At 45.6% G+C, this 27,544-nt stretch overlaps 1 protein-coding gene across 6 annotated transcripts in view; it reads left to right on the top strand.

Annotated features, from left to right (window-relative positions):
• Positions 1-27,544, top strand: part of USO1 (USO1 vesicle transport factor) — a 210,209-nt gene that overhangs the window by 113,948 nt on the left and 68,717 nt on the right. For all 6 annotated transcript variants that reach the window (XM_033960394.1, XM_033960401.1, XM_033960384.1 and 3 more), the window contains 4 exons: positions 10,049-10,189; positions 14,404-14,492; positions 23,877-24,031; positions 24,150-24,355. In XM_033960394.1, the coding sequence (XP_033816285.1) occupies positions 10,049-10,189; positions 14,404-14,492; positions 23,877-24,031; positions 24,150-24,355 (591 nt within the window). The remainder of the gene's footprint in view (positions 1-10,048; positions 10,190-14,403; positions 14,493-23,876; positions 24,032-24,149; positions 24,356-27,544) is intronic.

The following is a 27,544-nucleotide window of genomic DNA, read 5'->3' as shown; positions in this document are numbered from 1 at the left end:
ATTAAAGGTAAGGGGTCATGGATTTGATATACTGCCTTTCTGTGGTACAAGCAAGCATCTCGGTCCCTAGTGGACTCTGTCTTTTTGTGCCTTGGGCACTGGAGGATTAAATGACTTGCCCAGGGCCACAAGGAGTCAGAGTGAGAATTTAACCTACTTCTCCAGGTTCTCAGCCCACTGCAGTAACCATTAAACTACTCACTGTGGGTAAAAGCATGCACATACATACAGATCCTGTGCACAAACTTTTGCAGGGGGTTGATAAAAGCTGATGTCTCCAGGTAGAGCCAGTTCTTTTCCCACGGAAGTAGCTTTCAAAATGATTTTCTGTATTAGGGTGTTCGTATTAAGAAATCCACTGATGAGATGTACTTGGGCTTTTTTCAGTGTTGCTCTTGGAAGGGGAGTTTCTGAAATTTCTTGAATATTCAGTTGTCAGATTTGTGCTATTAATACTCTCTGCCGTCACAATATGAGTATGTGAAAGGAAGCTAGGTCAGTGGCAGTTCTAAGGATATTGAGAAAAGATAGTTTAAATGGTCTGTGCTGATATTTTTTGAGGTGCATAATAGAATGAGGATGGAGTAGTGAGTGATCTTAGAAAAACCTGGGGTGTTCGATTCTAGTAATGACAGTATTGAGACATCTTTTTATTCATGAGAAAAAAACTTCAAAATAAAACAGAAAGCTAGCAATACTATACTGCCTATTTTGTTTTCTTTTACTATTTAAATTTTTATTAGAGTTTTAAACATAAAAACAGCACAAAACACAACAGGTAACACAATAAAACACACCTGCAACCCAATGCCCAGACCTGGGCTAAGTTGCAAGAACCACAATATCCACTCTCTGAAAATAGAAAACATTATACCACCCCCCTCCCCCAGAACAGGAAGTCCACTATAGAATCAAGATCCCCCAGCACCCATCTAAATAGCCAATTTCTGAAAAAGAACAGTCCAGGTATGTATCGATTGCATATAATAACCCCTGTACTTAGCCACATATAGTTCCATCTTCCCCAACAGAGATAATTTCACTCTCCATTCACTCAACTCAGGCACCAAGGTCTGTTTCCAATATGCAGCTATAAGACATTTGATCACTGCCAACCCCATTCTCAGCAATCAAGTTTGCCATCTGGTCTCACAATTGTTAGACAACCCCAACAGACAAGTTTGAGGCGTAATAGGGACTATAACCCCCAACATCTGAGACAGAGCCTGACAGGGGAGGGGAGGATGGAAGGATGCTGGGCGCAGAGCCTGACAGGGAAGGGGAGGATGGAAGGGTGCTGGTGCAGAGCCTGACAGGGGAGGGGAGGATGGAAGGGTGCTGGGTGCAGAGCCTGACAAGGGAGGGGAGGATGGAAGGGTGCTGGGCGCAGAGCCTGACAGGGGAGGGGAGGATGGAAGGGTGCTGGGTGCAGAGCCTGACAGGGGAGGGGAGGATGGAAGGATGCTGGGTGCAGAGCCTGACAGGGGAGGGGAGGATGGAAGGGTGCTGGACGTAGAGCCTGACAGGGGAGGGGAGGATGGAAGGGTGCTGGGTGCAGAGCCTGATGGGGCAGGACACTTGAATATTAAGCTGCTTGACTTATATTAAAGTCAACCATTTTTCCTCCTTTTTTGGGGGAGAAAGAGGGTCTCGACTTATATTTGGATCGACTTATATTCAAGTATATAGGGTAAGTCCATTTTTTTCATAATTAAATGAGTGCAGGTTCCATATCACATTGGAGTTTTTCCCTATCTGTAAATAACTGCATCCACTGCTTTGCTTGTATTGTATCTTTTAGGTGGCGTTTGTATCCATTCACACCCTACATATATTTTTATCTGGATGCAATAGTGAATTATTAGTATCGTGGATTATAGAAACATAGAAAGATGACGGCAGAAAAGGGCTACAGCCCATCAAGTCTGCCCACTCTACTGACCCACCCCATTAAGTCTGAGTGCATATGACTTAGTTCCTTAGCTCGACCTTCGTAGGGATCCCACGTGGATGTCCCATTTATTCTTAAAGTCGAGCACGCTGGTGGCCTTGATCACCTGCACCGGAAGTTTGTTCCAATGATCCACCACCCTTTCTCTGAAGAAGTACTTCCTGGTGTCACTACTAAATTTCCCTCCTCTAAGTTTAAGCGGGTGCCCCCTTGTGACTGAGGGTCCCTTGGGAACGAATATGTCGTCTTCCAGCTCTACACGACCTGTGACGTATTTAAATGTCTCAATCATGTCACCCCTTTCCTTGCGTTCCTCTAGAGTATAGAGCTGCAATTTGCCCAGTCTTTCTTCGTATGAGAGACCCTTGAGTCCGGAGACCATTCTAATGGCCATCCGCTGGACCGACTCGGCTCGAAGCACATCTTTACAGTAATGTGGCCTCCAGAATTGCACACTGTATTCCAGATGAGGTCTCACCATGGCTCTGTACAGTGGCATTATGACTTCAGGTTTGCGGCTGACGAAGCTTCTCTTGATACATCCCATCATTTGCTTTGCCTTGGACGAGGCCTTCTCTACTTGTTTGGCAGCCTTCATGTCTGCACTGATGATTACTCCCAAGTCCCGTTCTTCTGAAGTCCTAGCTAGTGCTTCTCCATTCAAGGTGTATGTTCTGCATGGATTTCTGCTGCCGAGATGCATGACCTTACACTTCTTAGCGTTGAAGCCCAGCTGCCATGTCGAGGACCAGTTTTCCAACGTGATCAGATCCTGCGTCATATTATCCTTGAGATTGCTTTCACTTACTATGTTACACAGTTTGGCATCGTCGGCGAACAGTGCTACTTTTCCCTGAAGCCCCCGGGTCAAGTCCCTTATGAATATGTTGAAAAGGGATGGTCCCAGTACTGATCCCTGCGGCACTCCGCTAGTCACCTCCGATGTCTCAGAGAGGGTGCCGTTGACCACCACCCTCTGAAGTCTTCCACTCAGCCAGTCATTGACCCATGCAGTTAGTTTCTCACCCAACCCCATTGATTTCATCTTGTTTAATAGTCTACGGTGCGGGACATTGTCAAAAGCTTTACTGAAATCCAAGTACACTATGTCCAGAGACTCTCCCGAGTCTAGTTTTCCTGTCACCCAGTCAAAGAAGCTGATGAGATTGGATTGGCATGACCTGCCCCTAGTGAATCCATGTTGACAGGGATCCCTCAGATTTCCCTCATCCAATATCGTGTCTAATTTGCCTTTAAGTAGAGTTTCCATGAGTTTACACACTATTGATGTGAGACTTACTGGTCTGTAATTCGCAGCCTCCGCTCTGCAACCCTTTTTGTGCAGAGGAACAACATTGGCAGTTTTCTAGTCCAGGGGGACTCTCCCCGTACTTAGGGAGAGATTGAAGAGCATGGCTAACGGTTCCGCCAAAACATCGCATAGCTCTCTGAGCACTCTTGGATGCAAATTGTCCAGTCCCATGGCTTTGTTCACCTTGAGTCTCGACAGTTCTCTGTAAACATCAGCTGGTGTGAAATCAAAATTCTGAAATTGGTCTTCCATGCTTTGCTTTGCTTCCAGCCGTGGCCCGTGCCCTGGTGCCTCGCAGGTGAAGACTGAACAGAAGTAATCATTCAGCAGTTTGGCCTTATCGGAATCTGTTTCCACATAGTTCCCTTCTGGCGTTCTAAGGCGTACTACCCCGTTTGCGTTCTTTTTCCTGTCGCTAATGTACCTGAAGAAGGATTTGTTCCCTTTCTTAATGTTCTTCGCTAGAGTTTCTTCCATTCGAAGTTTGGCCTCCCTGACTGCTGTTTTGACCGCTGCAGACTTTGCCCTGTATACAATGTTTGCTTCTTTTTCCCCCGTGCATTTGTATACGAGAAATGCTCTTTTCTTCTCTTTGACGAGGTACGAGACCTCATCAGTGAACCATTGGGGTTTCTTTTTTCTTTGCTGTTTGGTTACCGATTTTATGTAGCGTTGAGTTGCCTCATGAAGGGTCGATTTCAAGGTTGACCACATAGTTTCCACATTATCAGTTACTTCATGAACCTGCAGCGTCTGATGGACGAAATCTCCCATGCGTGCGAAGTCAGTGCCTCGGAAATTGAGTACTCTTGTTTTTGTTTGTGACCTAGGGAAGCCTTTCTTAAGGTTAAACCATACCATGTTATGGTCACTGGTGGCTAGCTTTTCTCCCACCGAGACCTCCGAGACGCTTTCCCCATTTGTAAGTACCAGGTCCAGGATGGCCTGGGCCCTAGTGGGCTCTAGTACCATTTGTTTGAGCCTTACTCCCTTCATGGACGTTAATATCCTCCTGCTATCACAAGTTGTCGCTGAGAGTGTGTTCCAGTCCACATCAGGCATGTTGAAGTCTCCTAACAGAACGACGTCCCCCCCGTAAGGTGATATTCTCAATGTCTTCAATTAATTCTGCGTCCTTGTCCTCCGATTGCCTTGGAGGTCTGTATACCACACCAAGATACAGGCATTTTTCTCTGCCTCTGGCCAGGTTTACCCAGATGGATTCCCCAGTGTACTTGACATCTGTGATCCTGGTTGTCTTGATGTTCTCTTTGATGTAAAGTGCTACCCCTCCTCCCAACTTACCCTCTCTGTCTTGTCGAAGCAGGTTGTATCCTGGTATAGTTATATCCCACCCATGAGAGTCTGTGAACCATGTTTCGGATATTGCTACTACGTCCAGGTCTGCATTAACTATTTCTGTTTCTAGTTCTAGAAATTTATTCCCTAGGCTGTGTGCGTTAACATACATAGCTCTCCACTCTTTCTGTTTACTAAGCTCCTGTAGTGAGCCATCCATTTGAATTAAAGTGTCACCTAGTGATTCTTTTGCAATAAGGGTACTTACCTTAGACTTAGTAGCGGAGTTTTGGTTCGCCCCATCAGGATTGTTACTTACTGCTCTAGTGTAAAAGTGGGTACCCACCCCCGACTTACCTAGTTTAAAGCCCTTCGAAGTAGGCGGGCTAGCCTGTGTCCGAAGACATTCTTATCTCTGTTGGTCAGGTGGAGTCCGTCTGGTCCCTGTAGTGCCTCTCCGTGATTCAGGAATCCGAAGTTCATCTCCCGGCACCATCGTTGTAGCCACTCGTTCGTCTTCAGGATACGTTCGTCCCTGTCCCTTCCTCTGCCCCTAACAGGAAGAATAGAAGAGAATACTACCTGTGCTCCTGTCTGCTTTAGCTTCTTTCCCAGAGATCTGAAGTCTCTAGCTATGTCCTCCAGGGTGTTCCTAGCAGTGTCGTTCGTCCCGACGTGGATGAGCAGCATTGGGAAGTGGTCCTGGGGCCTGAGAAGTCTATCAAGACAGGTGGTCACATCTCGTATTCTGGCTCCGGGCAGACAGCAGACCTCCCTCGACTGCATATCCGATCTGCATATTGGTCCCTCGGTGCCCCTCAACATGGAGTCCCCAATGGCTATCACTCTACGCCTCTTTTGGGGGTGTCGATCCATTGTCCCTGGAGATGTGTGTTGATCCTGTTCCATGTCGACAACGGTAGTCTCTTTCCTGCAAGACCTGGAATCTGTTCTTCAGGTTCAGATGTGGAGTCGATGTGGAGCTGCCCTGGTGAGAGAAAGAGTGAGAAGGTGAAGAGATTGTAAATGGGAAGGGGGGTCTCCTACGTTTACCTGTGGAGGAGGTCACTAACTGCCAGGAGTCAGTGTCTCCATCCATCTCCTGAACAGCAACAGTTGTTTTCTTTATCGACGGCCCTGGTGTCATCATGGGAGATCCGTCACGATCCCTTTCTGTGATTTGGGATAGCTCCTGCACTATCCCATCGATATAGGCCTCATCCTCTCTAATGCCTCTCAGACGTTTCACCTCCTCCCTGAGGCTCCTTAGTTCCTGCATGATGTCATCATCCTGCTGGCCAACCTCCTCTGTCTGTGTAGAGGCCGTAATGTACTGCTGTGTGATGGGCTCGGTCTGCATGGAGACGTCTTTTCCCGGTGCTTTGTTCTCCTCTGTCTGCGCATAGGTTGAGGCCATTTCCTGGATCACCTCAGTGCAGGGGATGCCAACCTTGCTTGTGGGTTTCATGCTCCTTGTCCGCCCTGCCATAACACAACAAAAAGGGAGAGATAGAGAGAGTTAATGAGAGAGAGTAAATGTGAGAGTATGAGAGTATAAGAGAGTGTGAGAGTATAAGAGAGTATGGGAGTATGAGAGTGTAAGAGTATGAGAGATAGTATAAGAATGTGTGAGGTTAGGGCCTCTGAGGTAGGTACCCTGAGAGGAAGGGTTGAAGTAAAGTTGAAAAGTTAGGTGTTAGAGAGAGCAATAGGGTGTCTGGAATGAAGGATTTGCCCTAATATGTCCTGTTGCCCCGGATTTGGCACTTCTTAAGGCTCTTCGCAAAGGCGTTCTCGCTAAGGCGAACGCCTTTGCCGCTCGCCTTCGCCGCGCGCCGAACGGCTGCGCGCCGTTGGCTCGCCTCCTTTAATGGAGGAGCCCGGTCGCTGGCTGCTGACGCGTGGGGTGGGCGGAGCTACTCTCGCCGCGACCCCGCTGGCTGCCTCGTGGTTCTCTGGCGCTGCTAGCGCCTCTCTCCGTCTCCCGCCTCGCTCAGCTCACCACCTCCTCTCTGCCTGGTGAACCTTCTCCCTGCCTGCTGCCTGTAAGCAGTGCAGCGCCCATTGGCTCGCCTCTTTTAATGGAGGAGCCCGGTCGCTGGCTGCTGACGCGTGGGGTGGGCGGAGCTACTCTCGCCGCGACCCCGCTGGCTGCCTCGTGGTTCTCTGGCGCTGCTAGTGCCTCTCTCCGTCTCCCGCCTCGCTCAGCTCACCACCTCCTCTCAGCCTGGTGAACCTTCTCCCTGCCTGCTGCCTGTAAGCAGTGCAGCGCCCGTTGGCTCGCCTCCTTTAATGGAGGAGCCCGGTCGCTGGCTGCTGACGCGTGGGGTGGGCGGAGTTATTCGCCGCGACCCCGCTGGCTGCCTCGTGGTTCTCTGGCGCTGCTAGCGCCTCTCTCCGTCTCCCGCCTCGCTCAGCTCACCACCTCCTCTCTGCCTGGTGAACTTTCTCCCTGCCTGCTGCCTGTAAGCAGTGCAGCGCCCGTTGGCTCGCCTCCTTTAATGGAGGAGCCCGGTCGCTGGCTGCTGACGCGTGGGGTGGGCGGAGCTACTCTCGCCGCGACCCCGCTGGCTGCCTCGTGGTTCTCTGGCGCTGCTAGCGCCTCTCTCCGTCTCCCGCCTCGCTCAGCTCACCACCTCCTCTCTGCCTTCAGCATTGTAGCAGGAGACTAATTCACTATTGTGCATATCAACCTGGTTTTTAATCCAAATTTCTATGATTTTATATGACGCAGCACAGGATATATGGACTCCTGATGAAGGTATACGCAGATAAAGGCCAAATGGCCCATCTAGTCTGCCCATCCACAGTAACCATTATCTCTTTCTCTCTCTGAGCGATCCCACATGCCTGTCTCAGGCCCTCTTGAATTCAGACACAGTCTCTGTTTCCACCACCTCTTCCGGGAGACTGTTCCACGCATCTACCACCCTTTCCGTAAAAAAGTATTTCCTCAGATTACTCTGGAGCCTATCTCTTCTTTACTTCATCCTATGCCCTCTCATTGCAGAGTTTCCTTTCAAATGAAAGAGATTCGACTCATTCACATTTACATTACGTAGGTACTTAAACGTCTTTATCATATCTCCCTCCCACCTTTCCTCCAAAGTATACAGATTGAGATCTTTAAGTCTGTCCCCATACGCCTTATCATGAAGACCATACACCATTTTATTAGCCTTTTTGTGGACCGACTCCATCCTTTTTATATCTTTTTGAAGGTGTTTGCCTCCAGAATTGTGCATAATATTCTAAATGAGGTCTCATCAGTACCGAGGCATCAGTACCTTTCCCTATGCAACTTAGCATCCTTCTAGCTTTCGCCGTCACCTTTTCAACCTGTTTGGCTACCATAAAATCATCACATTCAATCATACCCAAGTCCCGCTCTTCTATCGTGCACATAAGTTCTTCACCCCCTAAACTGTACTGTTCCCTCTGGTTTTTGCAGCCCAAATGCATGACCTTGCATTTCTTAGCATTAAATTTTATCTGCCAAATTTCAGACCATTCTTCAATCTTCGCCATATCTTTCTTCATGTTATTCACACCATCCGGCATGTCTACTCTATTGCAGATTTTGGTATCATCCGCAAAGAGGCAAATCTTACCCGACAACCCTTCAGCAATATCATTTATAAAAATGTTAAAAAGAACAGGCCCAAGAACAGAACCTTGAGGCACACCACTGGTAACATCCCTTTCCTCAGAGCAATCTCCATTGATCACTACCCTCTGTCGCCTTCCACTCAACCAGTTCTTGACCCAACTCTGCACTTTGGGACCCATCTCAAGGGCACTCAGTTTATTTATCAAATGTCTGTGTGGAACACTGTCAAAGACTTTGCTAAAATTTAAATACACCACATCTAGCGCACATCCTCTATTCAACTCTCTGGCCACCCAGTCAAATAAATTGATCAGATTTGTCTGACAAGACCTACCTCTAGTGAATTCATGTTGCCTCCAGTCCTGTAATCCACAGGATTTCAGAAACTTGACCCATTCTCTGTTTTAAAAGAGTTTCCATTAATTTGCTTACCACAGAAGTCAGACTTACTGGCCTGTAATTCCCTTCTTCTTCCTTACTTCTACTTTTGTGGAGAGGGACCACATCTGCCTTACTCCAGTCCTCCAGTACCACTCCCAAATCTAGAAACTCATTGAAAAGGTCAGTCAGCGGAGCTACCAGAACGTCCTTAAGTTCCTTCAGCACCCTCGGATGTACACCATCCGGCCCCATCGCTTTGTCTACCTTTATTTTAGCTAGCTCCTCACGAACACAACCTTCTGAAAATCGATTAGGATCTATTACTCCTCCATCTCCATTCACATTTGTCTTCTGTGGTCCCGCTCCCGGTGCTTCAGCCATGAACACACAGCAGAAATATTTGTTGAGCAATTCGGCCTTTTCTTTATCAGCTTCTACATATTCCTCCCCTTCACCTTTGAGTCTCACAATGCCACTTTTGCACTTCTTCCTATCACTAATATGAGGATCATTTCATAAATAATGCACACTATCTTTTTAAATTTACATGTTTTATTTATTTTTTTCAAGTATTTCTTTGCAATCCTTCAATATGGTCTCCCTGCCTTGCAGTGACCGAGTCCCAACGTCCAGGAAGCTTCATTATTCTATCCGAGACACCATTTTAGTTCAGTTGCCGAATGGCTCAGGTACCGGCGGAAGAAAGCTCTTCCAGAGATGCAAAACGAAGTCCACGTATAGGTTGTTTCAACTTTGGAAAAAGGTCAAAGTCTGGTGGTCTCATGTCTGTACTGTAGGGAGCATGAGGTAACACCTCCCAGCCATATATAGTTTTTCAATGGGGAGCGTTGTCATGAAGAGTGAGTGGCGCAACCAAGAGCAACTGAGGTCGGGTTTTGTGCATTTTTCTGTGCATTTTTTGCAAAAAATCACGATAATGCACTGCTGTGACACTTCTTCCACATGGAACTTTGTCTGTGATTATGATGCCTTCATGATCATAAGCAAAAATCATCATTTGTTTGACTTTTGATTGAGCTCATTGAAATTTTTTTGGTCGTGGGGAAGATGGAGCTCGCCACTAGTCATTGAAAAACTACGCCAATATGGCTAGTAGGTGTTACCTCATGCTCCAGACATGAGTCCACAAGACCTCGACCTTTTTCCAAAGTTGAAACAACCTATGTGAGGACATCATTTTGCATCTTTGGAAGAGCTTTCTTCCGGCAGTACCTGAGCCATTCGGCAACTGAACAAAACGGTGTCTTGGATGAAATAATGAAGCTTCCCGGATGTTAGGACTCAGCCATTGCTTCTTTAGGATATGTTTATCATTGAAATTTCATGAATCACTGCTTGGTACTGAGATGATAGTAAAAATACTAATTTAAATGTTTTGTGATTCCTTCATTTATGCTGCTTAGCGTGTTAAACTTGGCATGCTGAGTGCTTTTTCCTCCTCCTCGTGCATACTGTTTCATTTTCTTTTCTTTAGCTTGTGCGGGTGCTGGTTTCTCCCATGAATCCTCCTGGTGCCACCAGTAGTTGCCAGAAATCCATGTTTCAGTGTGGCTTGTTACAGCAGCTTTGTACAATTTTGATGGCAACTGGTGTCCCGGCTGATATTTTGACAGAGGTAAGTCTTAATATAGCTATTAAAAGAACACAAATGAAGGATTATTTTTGAAGTAAGGGTAGTATAAAAATACATGCGAAGTTGGATTAATAATCAGTCAAGCTTTCATTGCTAGAGATGAATCATTTTACTGAATGATTGAAATTGATAAGTGTGACTATGAACCTGATGAACAGACAGAGATTTTGACAATTGTTCATTGTATGGAATAGGAAGGAGGAAGGTTTGGAAGAAATATGGGGCAATAGATGCCTGGAATAGAAGTAGAGATTAGTGCTGTGTTTTTCTTTGACCATATAGCCCCTATATTAAAGAAGCTTCATTGGCAATTTCATATACATTATAAGATTTTGAAATTGGTCCATCATGGGTATAGAGAGGGCTCATTCAAAAGCAAAGGTTCTAGACTTTAAAATACAAACTTTGGAAGGGGGATTACATCAAGGAATTGTTGTTTGAATGGGAACGTCTGGAAGGAGTGGAAATGCAGTAGGTAAAACTGACAAACCTTTTTGTGAGGCAAGTAAGGAAAAGAAGGCCACTTTGGTTCTCAAAAATAGTAGCTGAGAAGGTAAGGAATAAGAGGTTAGTTTTCATAAATTACAAAAGATCGTAGAAAGAGGAAGACAGGCAAAAATATCTGGAAAAGTTAAGAGAGGCTGGTCGTGTAGTCAGGAAAAGATTCAAGTCGACGCAAAAATAGCTGACACAGTAAAACGGGGTGATATTAGTGATAGGAAGAAATGCAAAAGTGGCATTGTGAAACTCAAAGGTGAAGGAGAGAAATATGTAGAAGCTGATAAAAGACTGGACATCGGAAGGAAGGACTCAGCAGCAAGAAGGTTCCCTGAGCAGTGCTGCATGCAGAAAGCTTCTAACTGGCTGGTAGGCCTGCCTCGGGAAGCACAAAGGGGCTGATCTAGGAGAGTTGAGGATTTGTTGTGTGGTGGTTGTTTTTTGCCACCGGCATTAGGGGAACCAGGAAGGGAGAGTATGAGGGCTGTTGGATCTACGATAGGGAGGGAGGAGGGCTGCTGGACTCGCAATTTGGGGGAGCTGCTGCTGCTACACCCACGAAGGAGGGAGGGGTTTGCTTGGGCTGCTGGACAGCTGGAGCTGAAGGGAAGGAAGTCAGTTATTGGATCTGGTGTGGCATCAACCACCCTCTCTGTAAAGAAGAATTTCCTAACATTACTCTTGAGTCTACCTCCCTCAACCTCAAATTATGCCCTCTGGTTTTACCATTTTCCTTTCTCTGGAAAAGATTTTGTTCTACGTTAATACCTTTCAAGTATTTGAATGTCTGAATCATTTCTCCCCTGTCCCCCCTTTCCTCTAGGGTATACATATTCAGTGCTTCTAGTCTCTCCTCATATGTCTTTTGGTGCAAACCTACTACCATTTTTGTTGCCTTTCTCTGGACCACGTCAAGCCTTCTTATGTCCTTTGCCAGGTACGGTCTCCAAAATTGAACACAATACTCCCAAGTGGGGCCTCACCAATTATCTGTACAGAGGCATCTGCACCTTCTTTCTTCTGCTGGTTAGACCTCTCTCTTTACAGCCTAGCATCCATCTGGCAACAGCAACCGCCTTGTCACACTTTCCTTGCTTTTAGATCTTCTGACACTATCACCCCAAGGTCCCTCTCCCCATCTGTGCAAATCAGCCTCTCACCTCCTAGCACATATGGCTCCTTCTGATTTCTAATCCCCAAATGCATTATCCTGCACCTCTTTGCATTGAATTTTAGTTGCCAGATATTAGACCATTCCTCTAACTTTTGCAGATCCTTTTTCATGTTTTCTACTCCCTCCTTGGTGTCTGTTACAAATCTTGGTATCATCTGCAAAAAAGGCAAACCTTTCCTTCTAACCTTTTGTCAATGTCGCTCACAAACATATTAAACAGGATTGGCCCCAACACTGAATCCTGAGGGACTCCACTATTCATCTTTCCTTCCTCCAAGGGAATTTCATTAATCACCATCCTCTGACATCTGTCCGTCAACTAATTTCTAATCCAATTCAGCACTTTGGGTCCTAACCTCAGCCCATCAAGTTTGTTCAAGAGCCTCCTATGAGGATCCATATCAAAGGCTTTGCTGAAATCTAAGTAAATTACATCTAGCATATGCCCTTGATCCAATTCTCTGGTCACTCAATCAAAAAATTCAATCAGATTTGTTTGGCACGATTTACCTTTAGTAAAAAACCATGTTGCCTCAGATCCTGTAACCCATTAGATTCTAGGAATTTCGCTATCCTTTCTTTTAGCAACTCTTCCATTATTTTTCTAATAACCAAAATGAGGCTTGCCGGCCTGTGGTTTCCCGCTTCATCTCTGCGACCACTTTTGTGAATAGGGACCACATCTGTTCTTCTCCAGTTCCCAATAACTCCTCCCAAGGATTTGTTGAACAAATCTTTAATAGGACCTGCCAGAACCTCTCTGAGCTCCCTCAATATCCTGGGATGAATCCCGTATGGTCCCACTGCATTGTCCACCTTCAATTTTCAAGTTGTTGAAAAATACTTTCTTCTGTGAACAGTGTGGTATCTACTCCATTCTTGTGTGTAACTTTGCCAGATAATCTTGGTCCTTCTTTAGGATTTTTTACGTGAACACAGAACAGAAGTATTTGTTTAGCATGTTTGCATTTTCCTCATCACTATCCACATATTGGTACATAATAGCTTAATAATTTTTAATTAATTAATCAGCCCAATAATAAGATGTAGACAGTAGTCCGCAGCAAGAGGGGTGCCATCCAGTCTTTTGCACTGAGTATCACCTGAGTACGTTCCCTTGAGGCTAGAGCAGCAGACTTGGAGGAGCTGAGGGAGACAGAGAAGTACTTAAAGGAGACCTACAAGGATGTTGTAGAGAAGTCCCACCTCCAATCTGGTAAACTCCTATGCTGCCTTGGAGGAGAGAGCTCTCCTAGAAAGAGAACACCACCCTGGTGAAGTAGGAAATAATCCTGTAGCCAGGACCTGCCCACCAGGGGATGCAATATCCTTCCACACCAAGGATGCGTCTCCAGGGGCTTCTGCCCAGAAAGGACGGGTTAGGACACCTATTGTAGTTGGTGATTCGATTATTAGGCATATGGCTAGCTGGGTGGCTGGTGGGCATGAGGATTACTTGGTCACTTGCCTACCTAGTGCTAAGGTGGCAAACCTTGAACGTCACTTAGATAGGAGGAGCCAACTGTCTTGGTACATGTAGGTACCAATGACTTAGGTTCTGGAAGCCAAATTTAGGGTGTTAGGTAGAAAGCTGAAATCCAGATCCTCCAGGATAGCATTTTCAGAAATGCTCCCAGTACCAAGAGGCAGGCAGAGCTCCAAAGTCTCAGTGTGTGGTTGAGACGATGATGTAGGGTTGAGGTATTTAGATTTTTTAAGAACTGGGCAACATTCTGGGAAAAGAGGAACTTGTTATGAAAGGATGGACTCCACCATAACCGGAATGGAACCAGGCTGCTGGCGCTAACGTTTAAAAAGGAGATAGAGCAGCTTTTAAACTGAGATGCAGTGGAAAGCCGACAGTCGCCAAGGAGTGGATAGTTCGGTGTGAAGTATCCTTGAAGGATACTATTGAAGCAGGATATTTAGGGAGTCCCAGCAGAGATGTTTCAATAATGGTGAAAGAAAGCCGGAGGGTTTAAGAGGATGGCAGAGTAAAAGACTCAAATTTTCACTGCCTTCTCAGCTGCCTATAGTTACAAGGAAAAAACACAGTTTGAAGTGTCTGGATACAAATGCTAGAAGCCTAAAAAAAAAAATAGGAGAGTTAGAGTATATAGCACTGAATGAAGAGATAGATATAATAGGCATTTTAGAGACCTGGTGGAAGGAGGACAATCAATGGGACCTAGGTATAAATTATATCACAAAGATAGAGTGGATCAAACTGGATTGGGTGGGGGGGGGGGGTGCGCTATATGTTAAAGAGGGAATTGAATCAAATAAAATAAAAATTCTCCGCTCACAGAGGATGCCGATTACTTATTAGCACAATAGTGCCCCCTGACTAACTTGCCACACTGTAAAGAAGTTGAGAGGAATTTTCATAATTCTCAATACCTGAGTTATCTTAAAAGGAAAGATGTAATTTTTCTGTAATTTTTCTGAGCAAGTGTTGAAGTGTATTAATTTTTTTATTAAGCTTGATTATATTCATAAGATTTATTTTTTGTTGCATCATCAGACCATTAACACTGTATCAGAAGTAATTCGAGGCTGTCAAATAAACCAGGACTACTTTGCTTCTGTGAATGCACCCTCAAATCCACCCAGGTAGGCTAAAGGAAAGCTGGATCAGGAGCCTACTCTAATTGTGGGAAGCAGTGTATCTAAGGGGACTGTTATGTAGGGACTCTTGCTAATTGTATTTCAGAATTTTTAATGACTTAAAACATTTAGGCATAGATGCACAAAAGTCAGTCGGTATTATTGAATGTATCGTTGTTGGCCGATTCACTGGCCAATTTCCCAACAGCAATCGATGCACAAACAAGTTTGCATTCAAATGATTTGCACGCAAACGTGAATGAGCAATTGACACATGCGCAAAGCCCTAACAGCAGTGACAGGAAAGAAGCCTCCTGCCATTTCTGTTAGAGCTTCTGGTTTTTTAGTTTTTTTTAAAATGGCACAGATGTTGTGTTAAACACAACCTGTCCCATGAAAAAAAAAAGCCCCTGCGCCATGCCCTCCCACCCCCAAATATCTGTGCCATTGGGAAAAAAAACCAGGCAGACCAGTTGGTAACACAGTTACCGACAGGTTTATTGCAATCGGGTTTTACGATTGGTAAAACCCCATGCTAAATAGCCAGTTGATGTTTGTGCACCTGTCGCTTGGCTATTTTGCATGGGGTTTTACTAATTTGCATGGATCGGATCGTTAAATGGGCGATCAGGGGGGAAAAAAACACGTGGTGGACTGTTTTGTGCCTCGGGGAATCCGATCCGATTGATCGCTAAACTGGTCAAACTGGTTTAGCGACGATCAGGACATGATTGGTAAGTTTTGTGCATCCCCCAGTTAGTAGGCAAATAACAGTATTAAAAAAAAGATCTTTGAAAGATGTAATCATTTATTAAAAACCCAGTGTGGTTACATTTCGCTCTCAGCCTGTGTCAGGGGTATAGTGATACACAAATCCCAGTGTCAAACACAAGATTATTTCAGTTACAGTTTAAAAGAGCAATGTAAAATTGCTCTCAAAATCTCTCATACAGTGTTACAGCATAAGTGCTGTAAAGCTGTGTGAGAGGCATGAGAGCAGTTTTACATTGCTCTTTTATTGGAAAGAATTATACAAAAGGGTCAAGAATGTCTTTGTCTGGGGGTAAAATAATGCTCTGAAAATTTAATGGAATAACTTGGCTTGTAGGAAAAAAACATTGACTTTTAAAAAAAATTTAAATACCACTTATAGCCTAAGGGGCTCATAATAAAAAAAAAGTCTAAAAAGTGACCTAAATGGGTACTTGGACAATCAAAAAGCCTGATCATCCAAGTACCCATAATCAAAGCTGGTTTTAGACGTATCTAAAACTAGCTTAGGCCTTTCCCCTGCCTCTAAACGCATAAAGCGAAAAGAGGCGTTTTTAGAGGAGGGGAAAGGGCGGGCGGTGGGTCCATGTGCCTAAGGCCCCGCCTAAAGGAGGGGCCTTAGGCTACTGGGCCTATTTCGGTTGGCCCAGGTGCCTCAGGCCCCACCTGTGGGCGGGGTTTGAGCCACCTGGGCCAATCAGGCTTTAAGGCCAGCCATTCCAGGTATGGCTGGCCTGTCGGACGGACGGGCTTGGCACCCATCCGACCAATGATTTTCAGGTATGGGGAGGGGGGTGGAGGTGGGGGGCCAATCGGGGTTCAGGCGGGGCGGTCATGGGGGATTGCTTTGAGGGCAGGAGGGCTTGGGCTCCCTCCTGCCCTGATCGTGTCGGGCGGGTGGGTTTTCAGCGGTGCAGGAGGGCTTAGGCTCCATCCCCCTGAATTCCCACTTGTTTATCCCAGAATTCCCACTTGTCATGCAACAAAACAAATATGTGTTCAAATTCTAGTGTCACCTCGGTAACAGGAAGATTAAATTCCTCCACTTCCAGATGATGTAAAAAACACAAAAACCTGTAAATATGCTGCTCAGAAACCATATAGTAAACAGATTGTATGAACAGCAGACCTGTAATATTTCTGGAGGGTACAGTTATTGGGGATAGTGGGGAAACAGAAAGAGAAACCAGTTACGGGGAATTCAAATATCTGGCTCAAGATTCCTGTTCTTCCCAGCTTGCAGGCCACTGATGGTGTTAAAGGAAACACAGACATGTTGTCTACATTAAATATTTTTGTGACCGCCTACCTCTTGGACACACTGGTTGAGAACCACTGTGGAAAAGGGGGAGGGAGAAGCAAGAGAGTATCGGCTCTGGACCTTATGCCCTGACACAGCATAGCAAAACATGATATGTTTTGTTTGAAATCAACCTAGATAATAGGTTGACTAGAAATGAGTTAAATAAATATTTTGTCTGGGGGTTGGCTGGATATTTTCCTCTGAGAAGCTAAGTGCTTGTTTTTGAGTTTTGATATTGTAATAAGAAAAATAAAAGAATGAATAAGATAAAAAGCTCCTAAGAACTAACCCCCCCCCCCAAAAAAAAAAAAAAACAACAACAAACAAACAAATCCCTGTGAAGTATGATTGCTTTATAACGAAGCTTTCATGGAAGCATATCTTCTGATAATACAGCTGTAATAAAATTGTTTAATATTTATTGATGACATCTTCTTGCAAAGTAGACTGTCTTCAAAAGCTCTTGCCTTGTAAAATGGTTAGTTTATAAGGTGTCACCTGCCTCTATCATTTTTCATTATAAATATTGTATGAAATTATGCGAGCCACAGTTTTACAACCACTCTCCATGGTCTTTGCAGTATTTTGAAAGCAAAGAAGTTGCTAGGAGGGATTATTGTATATACTCAAATATAAGATGAGAATTTTGAAATGGAAGCCTCGTCTTATATTCAGGTCATCACCCCCCCCCCCCCCGCCAGGCCTGCAATATGGCCTGGTGGGGTGGGTCGAGACAGGAGGGATCCCTCATGTCCTGGCTGACTGCCAATTTTTTTTACCTCCCTCCTGCCTTCCCCTTCATACCTTTTTGAATCCCTGGTAGTCCAGCGGTGTACTGGGCAGGAGTGAGCTTTCTGTGCTTCTGCCCCACGCTAGCCCCTCCCTGAATAGTCGCCTCTAGTTCTCATGGCCCAGTGTACCGGGCATGAGTGAGCTTTTGTGCTCCTGCCCTGTGCAGAGCCGTTCGCTGAATGACTGCCGCAGGTTCTGACGAATCCCGCAAGAACTCGGGGCAGCCATTCAGCGAGCACCTCAGTGCTGGGCAGGAGCGTGAAAGCTCGCTCCTACCTGGTGCACTGCTTGACCACCAGAGATTCAAAAAGGTACATGGGAGGAGGCGGGAGGGAGGTAAAAAAAATTGGCAGAGTCAGCCGGGACAGGAGACGGGTGGGAGCCCTCCTGTTCCGGCCCACCAGGTCATATGGCAGGCCCGGTGAAGGCCTGCAGGACATCAGGAGGAATGGGGGTGGGGACATAGGGTACAAGGCAGAGAGGAGGCTGGGTGCAGAGCCTGGCAGGGAGAGAGGGGGGACAGGGTGGAGAGCCTTGCAGGGAGTGAGGGAGGAGGGCAGGGCACAGATCCTGGCAAGTACATGAATATTAACCCCCCTGTCTTTTTTTCCTCCCTTTTGGGGGGAAAATGGGTACCTCGTCTTATACTTGGATCGACTTATATTCGAGTATATATGGTAATGCTGTACTCTGCAGCATTGCCTTCTCATCACCGCGGCTGTTTCTTTTAATTTAAAGTCGGTCGCTGTGTTCATTTTCATTTTATCTTTTATTTTTCGTGTTAAAAAAAAATAAAAAAAGTATATTCTTTTTTTCCTTTCAGTTCGGCCGTCGAGCTTTGGGCCTAGGCCTAGGCTCCTTCGTTCGACACGGACTTAATTTTTTCCATGTCCCGGCCTCTTACCGGGTTTTTAAACGTTTGTCGGACAGTGTAATCGGGTGATTTCGGTCACCGATCCCCACTGCCGTTGTTTACAGTGCCTGGGTTCCTCTCATTCCCCAGAAGATTGTCATCGCTGCTTTACCCTCACTCCACGAGCTTTTCGGCGGCGTTGTGCTCAATTTTTTCAACTTTTCGGTATGGAGCAATTCTTCGGAGCCGGCCTCGACCGTGGCGGCCTGCACCCGGTCTCGAAGGCCTCGACTCCGACGACCTCGACACCGTGGTCTCGAAGGCCTCGACCCCGACTCCGGCTGGAGTTTCGGTCTTCGAAGGCCTCGACCTCTTCTACTTCGGTTGCCTCGAAGACGACGTCTTCCACGAAGCCTTCTACGGGGGGTAAGTCTCCGAGTTCCCTTTCAGGTGCCGTATCCAAGAAGCCACCAGAGTCCTCGGCGCGACCACTTTCAAAGCGTACCTCCAAGATAAGGGAATACTCACCTTCAAGGTCGCCCTCTTCGGAGCGTACTGCTGCACATACGAGGTCAGAACCTTCTGTCTCGGTGCCGATGCTGGAGGACATGTTTAAAATCTATCCTCACCACTCAGATTAATTCTTTGGTGGCTCAACTGGTCCCGTCCTCGACCTTGCCTCGGGCTGACCAGCCTGTTACTCAACCGGAGCTTCCAGTCTCCCGAAGCCGATCCCGGACACCGAAAAAACATTTCTCATCGGAGTCGTCTCCGGGCTCACCTCCTCCGAAGCATCGGTCGAAGCATTCCAGACATGTGGCCTCCAAGCTTCGGAGAGAGTCTTCGACGTTGGATACCGAGGCTTCTTTGTCTCGTTCGTCGAAGGCGAAGCAGGGTTCTCGACATCGAGCCTCCACTCGAAGCCCTTCTCGATCCAGAACCCCATCGAAGCCAGTCCGTCGAGACAGTTCTCCACACAGCTCGACTCATTCTATACCACGTACACCGGGTACTTCTCCATCCAGGAGTCTGAAGAGGAAACATTCTCTTACTCCACTTCACAGTACAGCTTCTTCTCCTACTGTGCGTATGGAATCGGACATTTCCACATACTCTAGAGAAAATTCTCCATCCTACTCAGTACAACATAAATCTCGCAGTGGCTCTCCTGAAGAATCATCTGACCCAAAATCAGTTTCTTTTGCCAAATTTATTTTTGACATGGGCCAAGCTCTCAAGCTAGCCTTCATTCAGACTCTAATATACTCCTGAGTACTTGGCGGATATGGAGCTTCCCCATCCTCCTAAAGAATCACTCAGATTGCCTATGACTCCTGTTCTCCAGCAGACCTTCACTCGCAATATGGAGGACTCCTTATTCTATCACTGCCATCCCATCTAAATTGGAATCTCGTTACAGAACGGTTCCATCTAAAGGATATGAAAAGTCTCAACTTTCTCATCAATCTCTAGTGGTAGAGTCATCATTGAAGAAAGCACATCCCTCCAAATTTATGCTTCAGTTCCTCCTGGTAGGGAAGGCCGTACCATGGATAAATTTGGTCGACGTTTTATACCAGAATTCTATGATGGCAAATAGAGTTCTGAATTATAATTACATTTTTACGTCCTATTTCAATCATTTTTTAAAGATTTTGTCTTCCTTTTACCCGGATGTCTCCACCAATCGTCTATCAGAATTTAAGAATATCCTAAGACTCTTTCTCAATTGAGACTATTCATGCTACAAGCTTCCTATGATGCCTTTGACTCTCGTCTAGAGTCTCGGCATTTGCAGTAGCCATGCGTAGATTAGCATGGTTACGGATAGTGGACATGGATCCTAATCTTCAGGATAGATTGGCTAATCTTCCTTGTCAAGGAAATGAATTATTCGATGACTCTATTGAGGCAGCTACAAAGTGTCTTTCAGAACATGAGCGCTCTTTTGCTTCCCTCATCCGTCCAAACCTAAACCTGCACCAACTAGAGGTTTTTCAAACAAACTCCACGTCGCTATCCACAGAAAACAACTCCTGCTTTTTCTAGACCTCCTGCTCGTCGGCCTCCTCCACAACAACGACAACAAAAGTCACAGACCCCTGCTAACACTAAGCCTGCTCAGTCTTTTTTGACAATCTCGACCTGAGCATTCAAATTTCTCTGTTTCCAAATTCTCCCCTCCCCATAGGGGGTCGCCTGTCCAATTTTTTTATCATCAATGGGAGCTCATAACATCAGATCTCTGGGTACTTACCATTATCAGAGAGGGATACTCTCTTCGACTACCTTCAGGTGCCTCAGATCGCATCCAAGAGAGTGTCTTTCAAATCAGTCGCATCTTCCTCTTCTTCTTCAAGAAGCTCGGGCTCTTCTTCTCCTGCGAGCTGTGGAGGAAGTTCCTCTCTCCCAAAGGAACTCGGGATTCTACTCCCGTTATTTTTCTAGTTCCCAAAAAGACGGGGGATTTGCGACCGATTTTGGATCTCAGAGCTCTCAACAAATTTCTAGTCAAAGAGAAATTTCGAATGCTCACTCTGCCAACTCTATATTCCTGATGGATCAAGGGGATTGGATGTGCTCCCTCGATCTCAAGAGGCCTATACTCATATCCCCATTCATCCAGCTTTTCGCAAGTACCTCAGATTCCAAGTAGGAAATCTTCATCTTCAGTACAAAGTTCTCCCCTTCGGACTGGCTTCTTCCCCCAGAGTTTTCACAAATGCCTTGTGGTTGTAGCTGCAGCTCTTCGCAACCAGGGTCTCCAAGTATTTCCATACCTAGACGACTGGCTCATCAAGGCTCCATCTCTTTCAGGGGTTATTGTAGCGACCCAACAGACTATTCTCTTTCTTCAAAGTCTGGGATTTCACATCAATTTTCCCAAATCTCAACTGATTCCTTCTCAGTCTCTCCAGTTCATAGGAGCAACTCTGGGACACTATCAAACTGAGAGCATACCTTCTCACAACCACGTCAGGATGCACTCCTTCAAATTTCTCAACAATTTCTTCCAACTTTCCACTGTTCCAGCAAGGAAATGATGGTTCTGCTCGGTCACATGGCCTCTACAGTTCATGTAGTTCCTTTTGCCAGGCTTCATCTTCGCATTCCTCAATGGACACTGGCATCTCAATGGCAACAATCAGTGGATCCACCAACTCGACTAATTTCCATCACTCCTTCATTAAAGAAGTCTCTCCGTTGGTGGATGCTCTCTTTGAATCTTTCAAGAGGTTTAATGTTTTACCCTCTTCCTCATCAGAGGTCCCACAACCGACTCGTCAATGTATGCCTGGGGAGCCCATGTGGACGGTCTTTGCACTCAAGGGCTCTGGACCCAAGCAGACCGGAGGTGTCCTATAATCTGTTGGAACTCAGTAGCGATTTTTCTATGCTCTCAAAGCTGTTTCAGCATCTTCTTCAACGAACTGATGATTCTAGTACGTACCGAAAATCCAAGTAGCCATGTATTATGTCAACAAACAGGGAGGGACGGGATCTCACTCCCTCTGTCAAGCAGGCTCTGAAATTGTGGCAGTGGGCGATTTCTCCACAAATCTTCCTCAGAGCAGTTTACATTCAAGGTCAACACAACTATTTGGCGGACAAATTGAGTCGTCTTCTACAACCCTCACGAATGGACACTCAATTCTCCTAATCTTCGCCAAATTTTTGCTCGTTGGGGGACTCCGCAGATAGATCTGTTTGCGTCACCTCTCAACCTTCAAACTGCCCTCAATTTTGCTCCCGCAATCTATACCTCCTCAACGTCTCGAAGCGGATGCGTTTCTACTGGACTGGAGGAATCAGTTCCTTTATGCTTTTCCTCCGTTTCCTCTGATTCTCAAGACTCTAGTCAAGTTGAAATCTAGACCGGGCCACCCATGATTCTGATAGCTCCTCGGTGGCCCAGGCAACTTGGTTCTCCCTTCTACTTCAACTCAGCACCAGGGAGCCCTACCTTCTACCAATATTTCCTTCTCTACTCACGCAGAATCAAGGATCTTTGCTTCATCCCAATCTACAGTCTCTACATTGACAGCTGGTACCTTTCTCTGTAACAGACTTTTCTCAATTCTCTCCGTCTGTACAAGATATTTACTTGCTTCCAGAAAACCATCCACTAGGCAATGTTATGGTCAAAAGTGGACAAGATTTTCTGCTTGGTGTCTCTACACATAATTTACACCCAGATCTGCTTCATTGACATCAGTTCTGGACTATTTACTTCATTTATCACAATCTGGACTTCAGACTACATCTATCCGAGTCCATCTTAGTGCTATAGCTGCTTTTCATCAGCCTTTGGAGGGCAAATCCCTGTCTGCACATCCCATGATTTCTCGTTTTATGAAAGGACTTCTCAATCTACATCCTCCTCTTAAACCACCTCCTGTGGTTTGGGATCTCAATGTTGTTTTAGCTCAACTTATGAAATCTCCTTTTGAACCACTTGATAAAGCTCATCTCAAGTATCTCACTTGGAAAGCTGTGTTCCTGATTGCTCTCACTTCTGCTCGTCGTGTCAGTGAGTTACAAGCGTTAGTGGCTGATCCACCTTTCACAGTTTTTCACCATGACCAAGGTTGTTCTCCGTACTCATCCTAAATTCTTGCCTAAAGTCGTTTCAGAATTTCACATCAATCAGTCTATTGTTCTACCTGTATTTTTTCCAAGCCTCACTCTCACCCAGGAGAGGCGGCGCTTCATACTTTGGACTGTAAACGTGCTTTGGCTTTTTACCTGCAACGCACTCAGATTCACAGAACGTCTCCTCAACTTTTCATATCCTTTGATCCAACAGGTTGGGTCGTCCTATATCGAAGCGTACCTCAGTTAAGACTTTATTTTTGAAACTTAAAAAATTAAGAAAAGCCCTGCTACCTTGGAAAAGCTATATTATCAGGGAAGTTGGAAAGTACATTATGTAAATTAGTTGATTAATCTAGTTTATAATGTCATATTTTATACTGTTGCCTATATGGACCAAGTAGATATGCTCTCTGTGATGTGTTTTATGAAGTCGGGGCTTTAGAGGGATTGCAAGGTGGCAGCATAAAGAATTAAAAAGTAATAACTTTGCTATCATATTTAATGAAACTGTTTGCTTTTGAAGATGCAGTGCTTGAAAAGTTCTAGGTAACAAAGTATGCTAGTTTAAATGTAGCAAATAGAATTGATCAAGCTAAATACATTACTGTAGAGAATGACATAGACACAAATTTGTCCCTGTTCCCAAGGGATCTATTTCCATCCCCGTCCCCATGAGTTCTGTCCCTGTCCCATGCCTGCAAGCTCTGTCCTTCTCTACACAAGCCTCGAACACTCATGATTTTAAAGTTTTGAGGCTTTAAAATCATGAGTATTTGAGGCTTTTGCAGAAGACAGAGCTTGCAGGGATGGGGCAGGGACAGAACTTGTGTTGATGTGACGGGGGATGGAGATAAGATCCCGCAGGGACAGGTACAAATTTGTCCCCATGTCATTCTCTAATGTAAAGCAAAATTAAATGATGTGTTAGATTTTAACTGGATTGGAGGCTTGCCATCCCTTGATACACTTTAGATTGGTGAACTTTAAGGTCTTTGGTGAATTCTGTTAGGTCCTATGGTTAAACCTGAGGTGAAATATATCATGATTTGTCCATTTTTGTTTTGTGTTTGAACAGGCCTGCCATTGTAGTGCTATTGATGTCGATGGTGAATGAGAGACAGCCATTTGTTCTGCGCTGTGCTGTCCTTTACTGCTTCCAGTGTTTTTTATACAAAAACCAGAAAGGGCAAGGAGAAATTGTAGCAACACTTCTTCCTTCAACCATTGATGGTAAAACAATTAGCTTTGTTTGTTTATTGAAAAGTTAGCTTTTCATGCTTTGGAACATTTTTTTCAGCCTTTAAAAAAAAATTATCATTTTGTTTTTTTTTACTCCTCCTTTCCCCAGCAAACGCAGTCTCAGCTGGTCAGCTGCTTTGTGGAGGTCTCTTTTCTGTAGACTCCCTCTCAAACTGGTGTGCTGCTGTGGCTCTTGCCCATGCTTTGCAGGGGAATGCTACTCAGAAGGAGCAGCTGCTGAGAGTCCAACTCGCAACAAGTATCGGTAACCCCCCTGTGTCTTTGCTCCAACAGTGTACCAACATTCTTTCACAGGTACAGTGCCCTCATTTAATGCCAGTATATTCTAAAAATTATCCAAAGATGATCTGGACAAGATTTAGGCATAGGCACACACAGGCTATGCCAAGGGCTCTAAATTTGGAAGGCACCAAATATCCAGGTTACTGAGGGGCTTCCTCCCCTTTTCATATGGAGCATACGTTACAGAGGAGAACTGCAATGCCATGCCATTCTTAGTTTCTCCTCATCTGATTTTTCCAGCCCTGTCTATAGGCCCTTGGTTCTTAAATTAAGTCCTGAAACTGATTTTTAACATTGAGCATTTCAGGGTGAGAAATACTTTTGGTGTGCCTTTTTGAAATAAAAGCAAAAGATTGTAGTAGATCAGAAGTCACAAGTTCAGCCCTCAAGGACTCTAAGTAGATCAGGTTTTCAGGATAACCCTAATAAATGTGCATGAGAGAAATCTTCATGCTTACCACATATTTTGTATGCCAACTTCTCTCAAGCATATTCATTTAGGGTTATCCTGAAAACCTAACTGACCCTGTCCTGCCAGCTTCTGCACCCAGCCCCGCTCCCTCCCTCCCAGGTCCCCCCTCCCTCCCAATGACTTCCAGGCCTCCACCAGACCTGCCGTGAGACCTGGTGGTCCAGCGGTTGTCGAGACAGAAGGGATCCCTCCTGCCCCAGCTGATTCTAAGAAATTTTACCTCCCTCCCGCCTCTCCCAGCTCTGCATGAACAGGAACAAAGGAAGGTCACTCCTGCTGCGATTCACCACTGGACCACTAGAGATCCTAACGGAAGGTCGCTGCTCCCCATACAGAGCTGCTAGCTGATTGGTTGCCACAAGTTCACAACAGCCAATCAGCTAGCGGCTCTGCATGGGCAGGAGCGAAGGAAGGTCACTCTTTCTGCGAACCACCTTGGACCACCAGGGATCCTAAAGGTACGTGGGGGAGGCGGGAAGAGGTAAAAATTCTTAGAATCGGCTGGGACAGGATGCGGGAGGGATCCCTTCTGTCCCAGCCACCACTGGACCACCAGATCTCACGGCAGTCCAGTAATAGCCTTCAACAGGTTTGGGAGGGGATGGGTCAGTGCTGACCCGAATATAAACCAAGACCCCCATTTTTGGGCCATTTGTTTGGCCCCAAAATCTCAGTTTATATTCAAGTATATGTAATTATAATTCTAGTGCAATAGGTGTGTCATTCTGGACAAATGGGTAATCTCTTCATTCTTGCGAGCTATGCATAAGGAATCCACTCCAGCTTTTGAATCCTTCCTCCTTCACTAGAGGGCTCTGCCGCCCCCTTCAGTTTTACCTTCTGTACGCAAGCCGGAAGGGAGTCATTCTGATCTTCTCTGTATATTTATTTGTTTTCCTCAGTCTTATTCTGTTCTTTTTGCAAAATTTTGATAGCTTTCAGTGCTTGGAGATCTCCTACTTGAAGGATCATCTCTGCCTGTGTGGAGAAACAGACTGAAGTCTGTAGCTGACAGGCCAATCCTTTGGTGGTACTTGTTGGCTAGCCTGCAGAAGCTTTTTTGGAGTTTGGAGTCTATTCCCTTTGTAGCATTGCTCACCTAATGCATCACAGGGGCTTGAATGCAGACTGTCAGACATCCATAGGGGGTTCAGCGGGGTTCTGCAAGGTGCTTGCTGAGTTTCATTTCCCCCATTTTGGAACCATGGGGGATTTGAGGCTCAGTCAGACACCGATCTGACTGGCAACCCGAAGATTAAGCATTGGAGGAGTGGTCCGTTTGAGTCAATCATTTTTTCTCCCAGCTTCAGCTACCTTTGGAGCTGAGGCTGGCTGCAGCACAGGCCACAGAGTAAGGCTGTTACAGCCTATGAGGAAAATTGAGGTGGAGGGGGGGTCTTTAAATTCTTTTTTTTTAAGGCTTCTGCCCTTTCCCTTAAGTTTCCCTAACTCTAAAATCCTAACATCATGTTTTAAAAATTTTTTTAGTTAAAGTGTTTTGGAGCCATTTTTTGGCACCAAAACGCTTTCGCCGTGGTCATCTTGGATGTCCTGATTTTTTTCAAAGTTTACCAGAACCTTCAAATCGCCTCATTGTACCTCAAAACTGGCTGGGATGAATCCTCTGGCTCCTTTACCCTCAGTTCATGCCAGGTTTGCGCTGGATGGCCACCTGAACAATGCCCTTGTGTCATGTGCCACACAGCATGTGAAGTGAAGGGGGGGGGGAGTGGTTGGCTTAGCCTCCCCTTTGTTCTCTAGGGTTGAAGAATGGTTAGGAATAAATCCCTTCCAGAGTTCTGTAATGGCAGGAATGTGGAGACCACAGAACCCAAGACATGCAAGCTGTAGTCATCTAAAGGAGACATCACTGCCTAATACAGCATTTTCTCCAGATTTTGCATTCAAGGGTTATTCAGAAGTGGTCATTGCTACTTGGAGCCAGAATGTATTTGACGGTCTTTGCTTATGCTAATGCATGGGAAATTTTCCAGCACTGGTATATTAAAGAGAAAGCAGAGCCATTCTCTGTTCCGATCTCTGTGGTGTTGTTCTTCCTCCAGGCTTGCCTTGACAAGGGACTTACAGTGGTGTCTTTTAGAGTCCAAGTGGTGGGACTGTCTTGTTTCAGGGCTTGAGAGCATAAGGTTTCATTGATGTCTCATCCAGACATAGCCAGATTCCTAAAGGGGGCACTGCAGCTCAGATCCCTGGTAAAACACCCGTTTCTTTCATTGAACCTTAATGTAGTTTTGCAAGGCCTCAGTCAGACTTCATATGAGTTGCTGAAGGAATCGTCCTTGATGGATCTGACACCCAAAATGGTTTTTCTTGTGGCTATTACTTCAGCGAGAACAGTCTTGGAGCTACAGGCTCTTTCTTGCAGAGAACCTCTCCTCAAGTTCACAGAGGCCAGAGTTTCTTTGCACATCATTCTATCATTTTTTTTTGCCAAAGGTTGTTTTGGTTTTCCATGCCAATCAAGAAGTCAGATTGCTGGCATTCCAGTTCACAGCTTCTAAGAAGAAGGACCGGATTTTGAAGAAGTTGGATATGAGAAGAGTGCTTCTGCGATATTTTGAGGTCACTGACAAGTTCAGGCTACCTGACCAACTTTTTGTGCTTGCTAGTCAGGCTAGATGTGATGCACCGGCTTCCAAGGCCACAATATCCAGATGGATCCATAGGGCAATTTAGTCAGCATATATTGCCTGTGGAAAACAGTCTCC

Source organism: Geotrypetes seraphini, chromosome 1 (assembly GCF_902459505.1).
Source record: "Geotrypetes seraphini chromosome 1, aGeoSer1.1, whole genome shotgun sequence".
Classification (NCBI taxonomy): domain Eukaryota; kingdom Metazoa; phylum Chordata; class Amphibia; order Gymnophiona; family Dermophiidae; genus Geotrypetes; species Geotrypetes seraphini.
The sequence above is the reverse complement of the archived record's forward strand: the minus strand, read 5'-3'. Positions and strand labels throughout refer to the sequence as shown.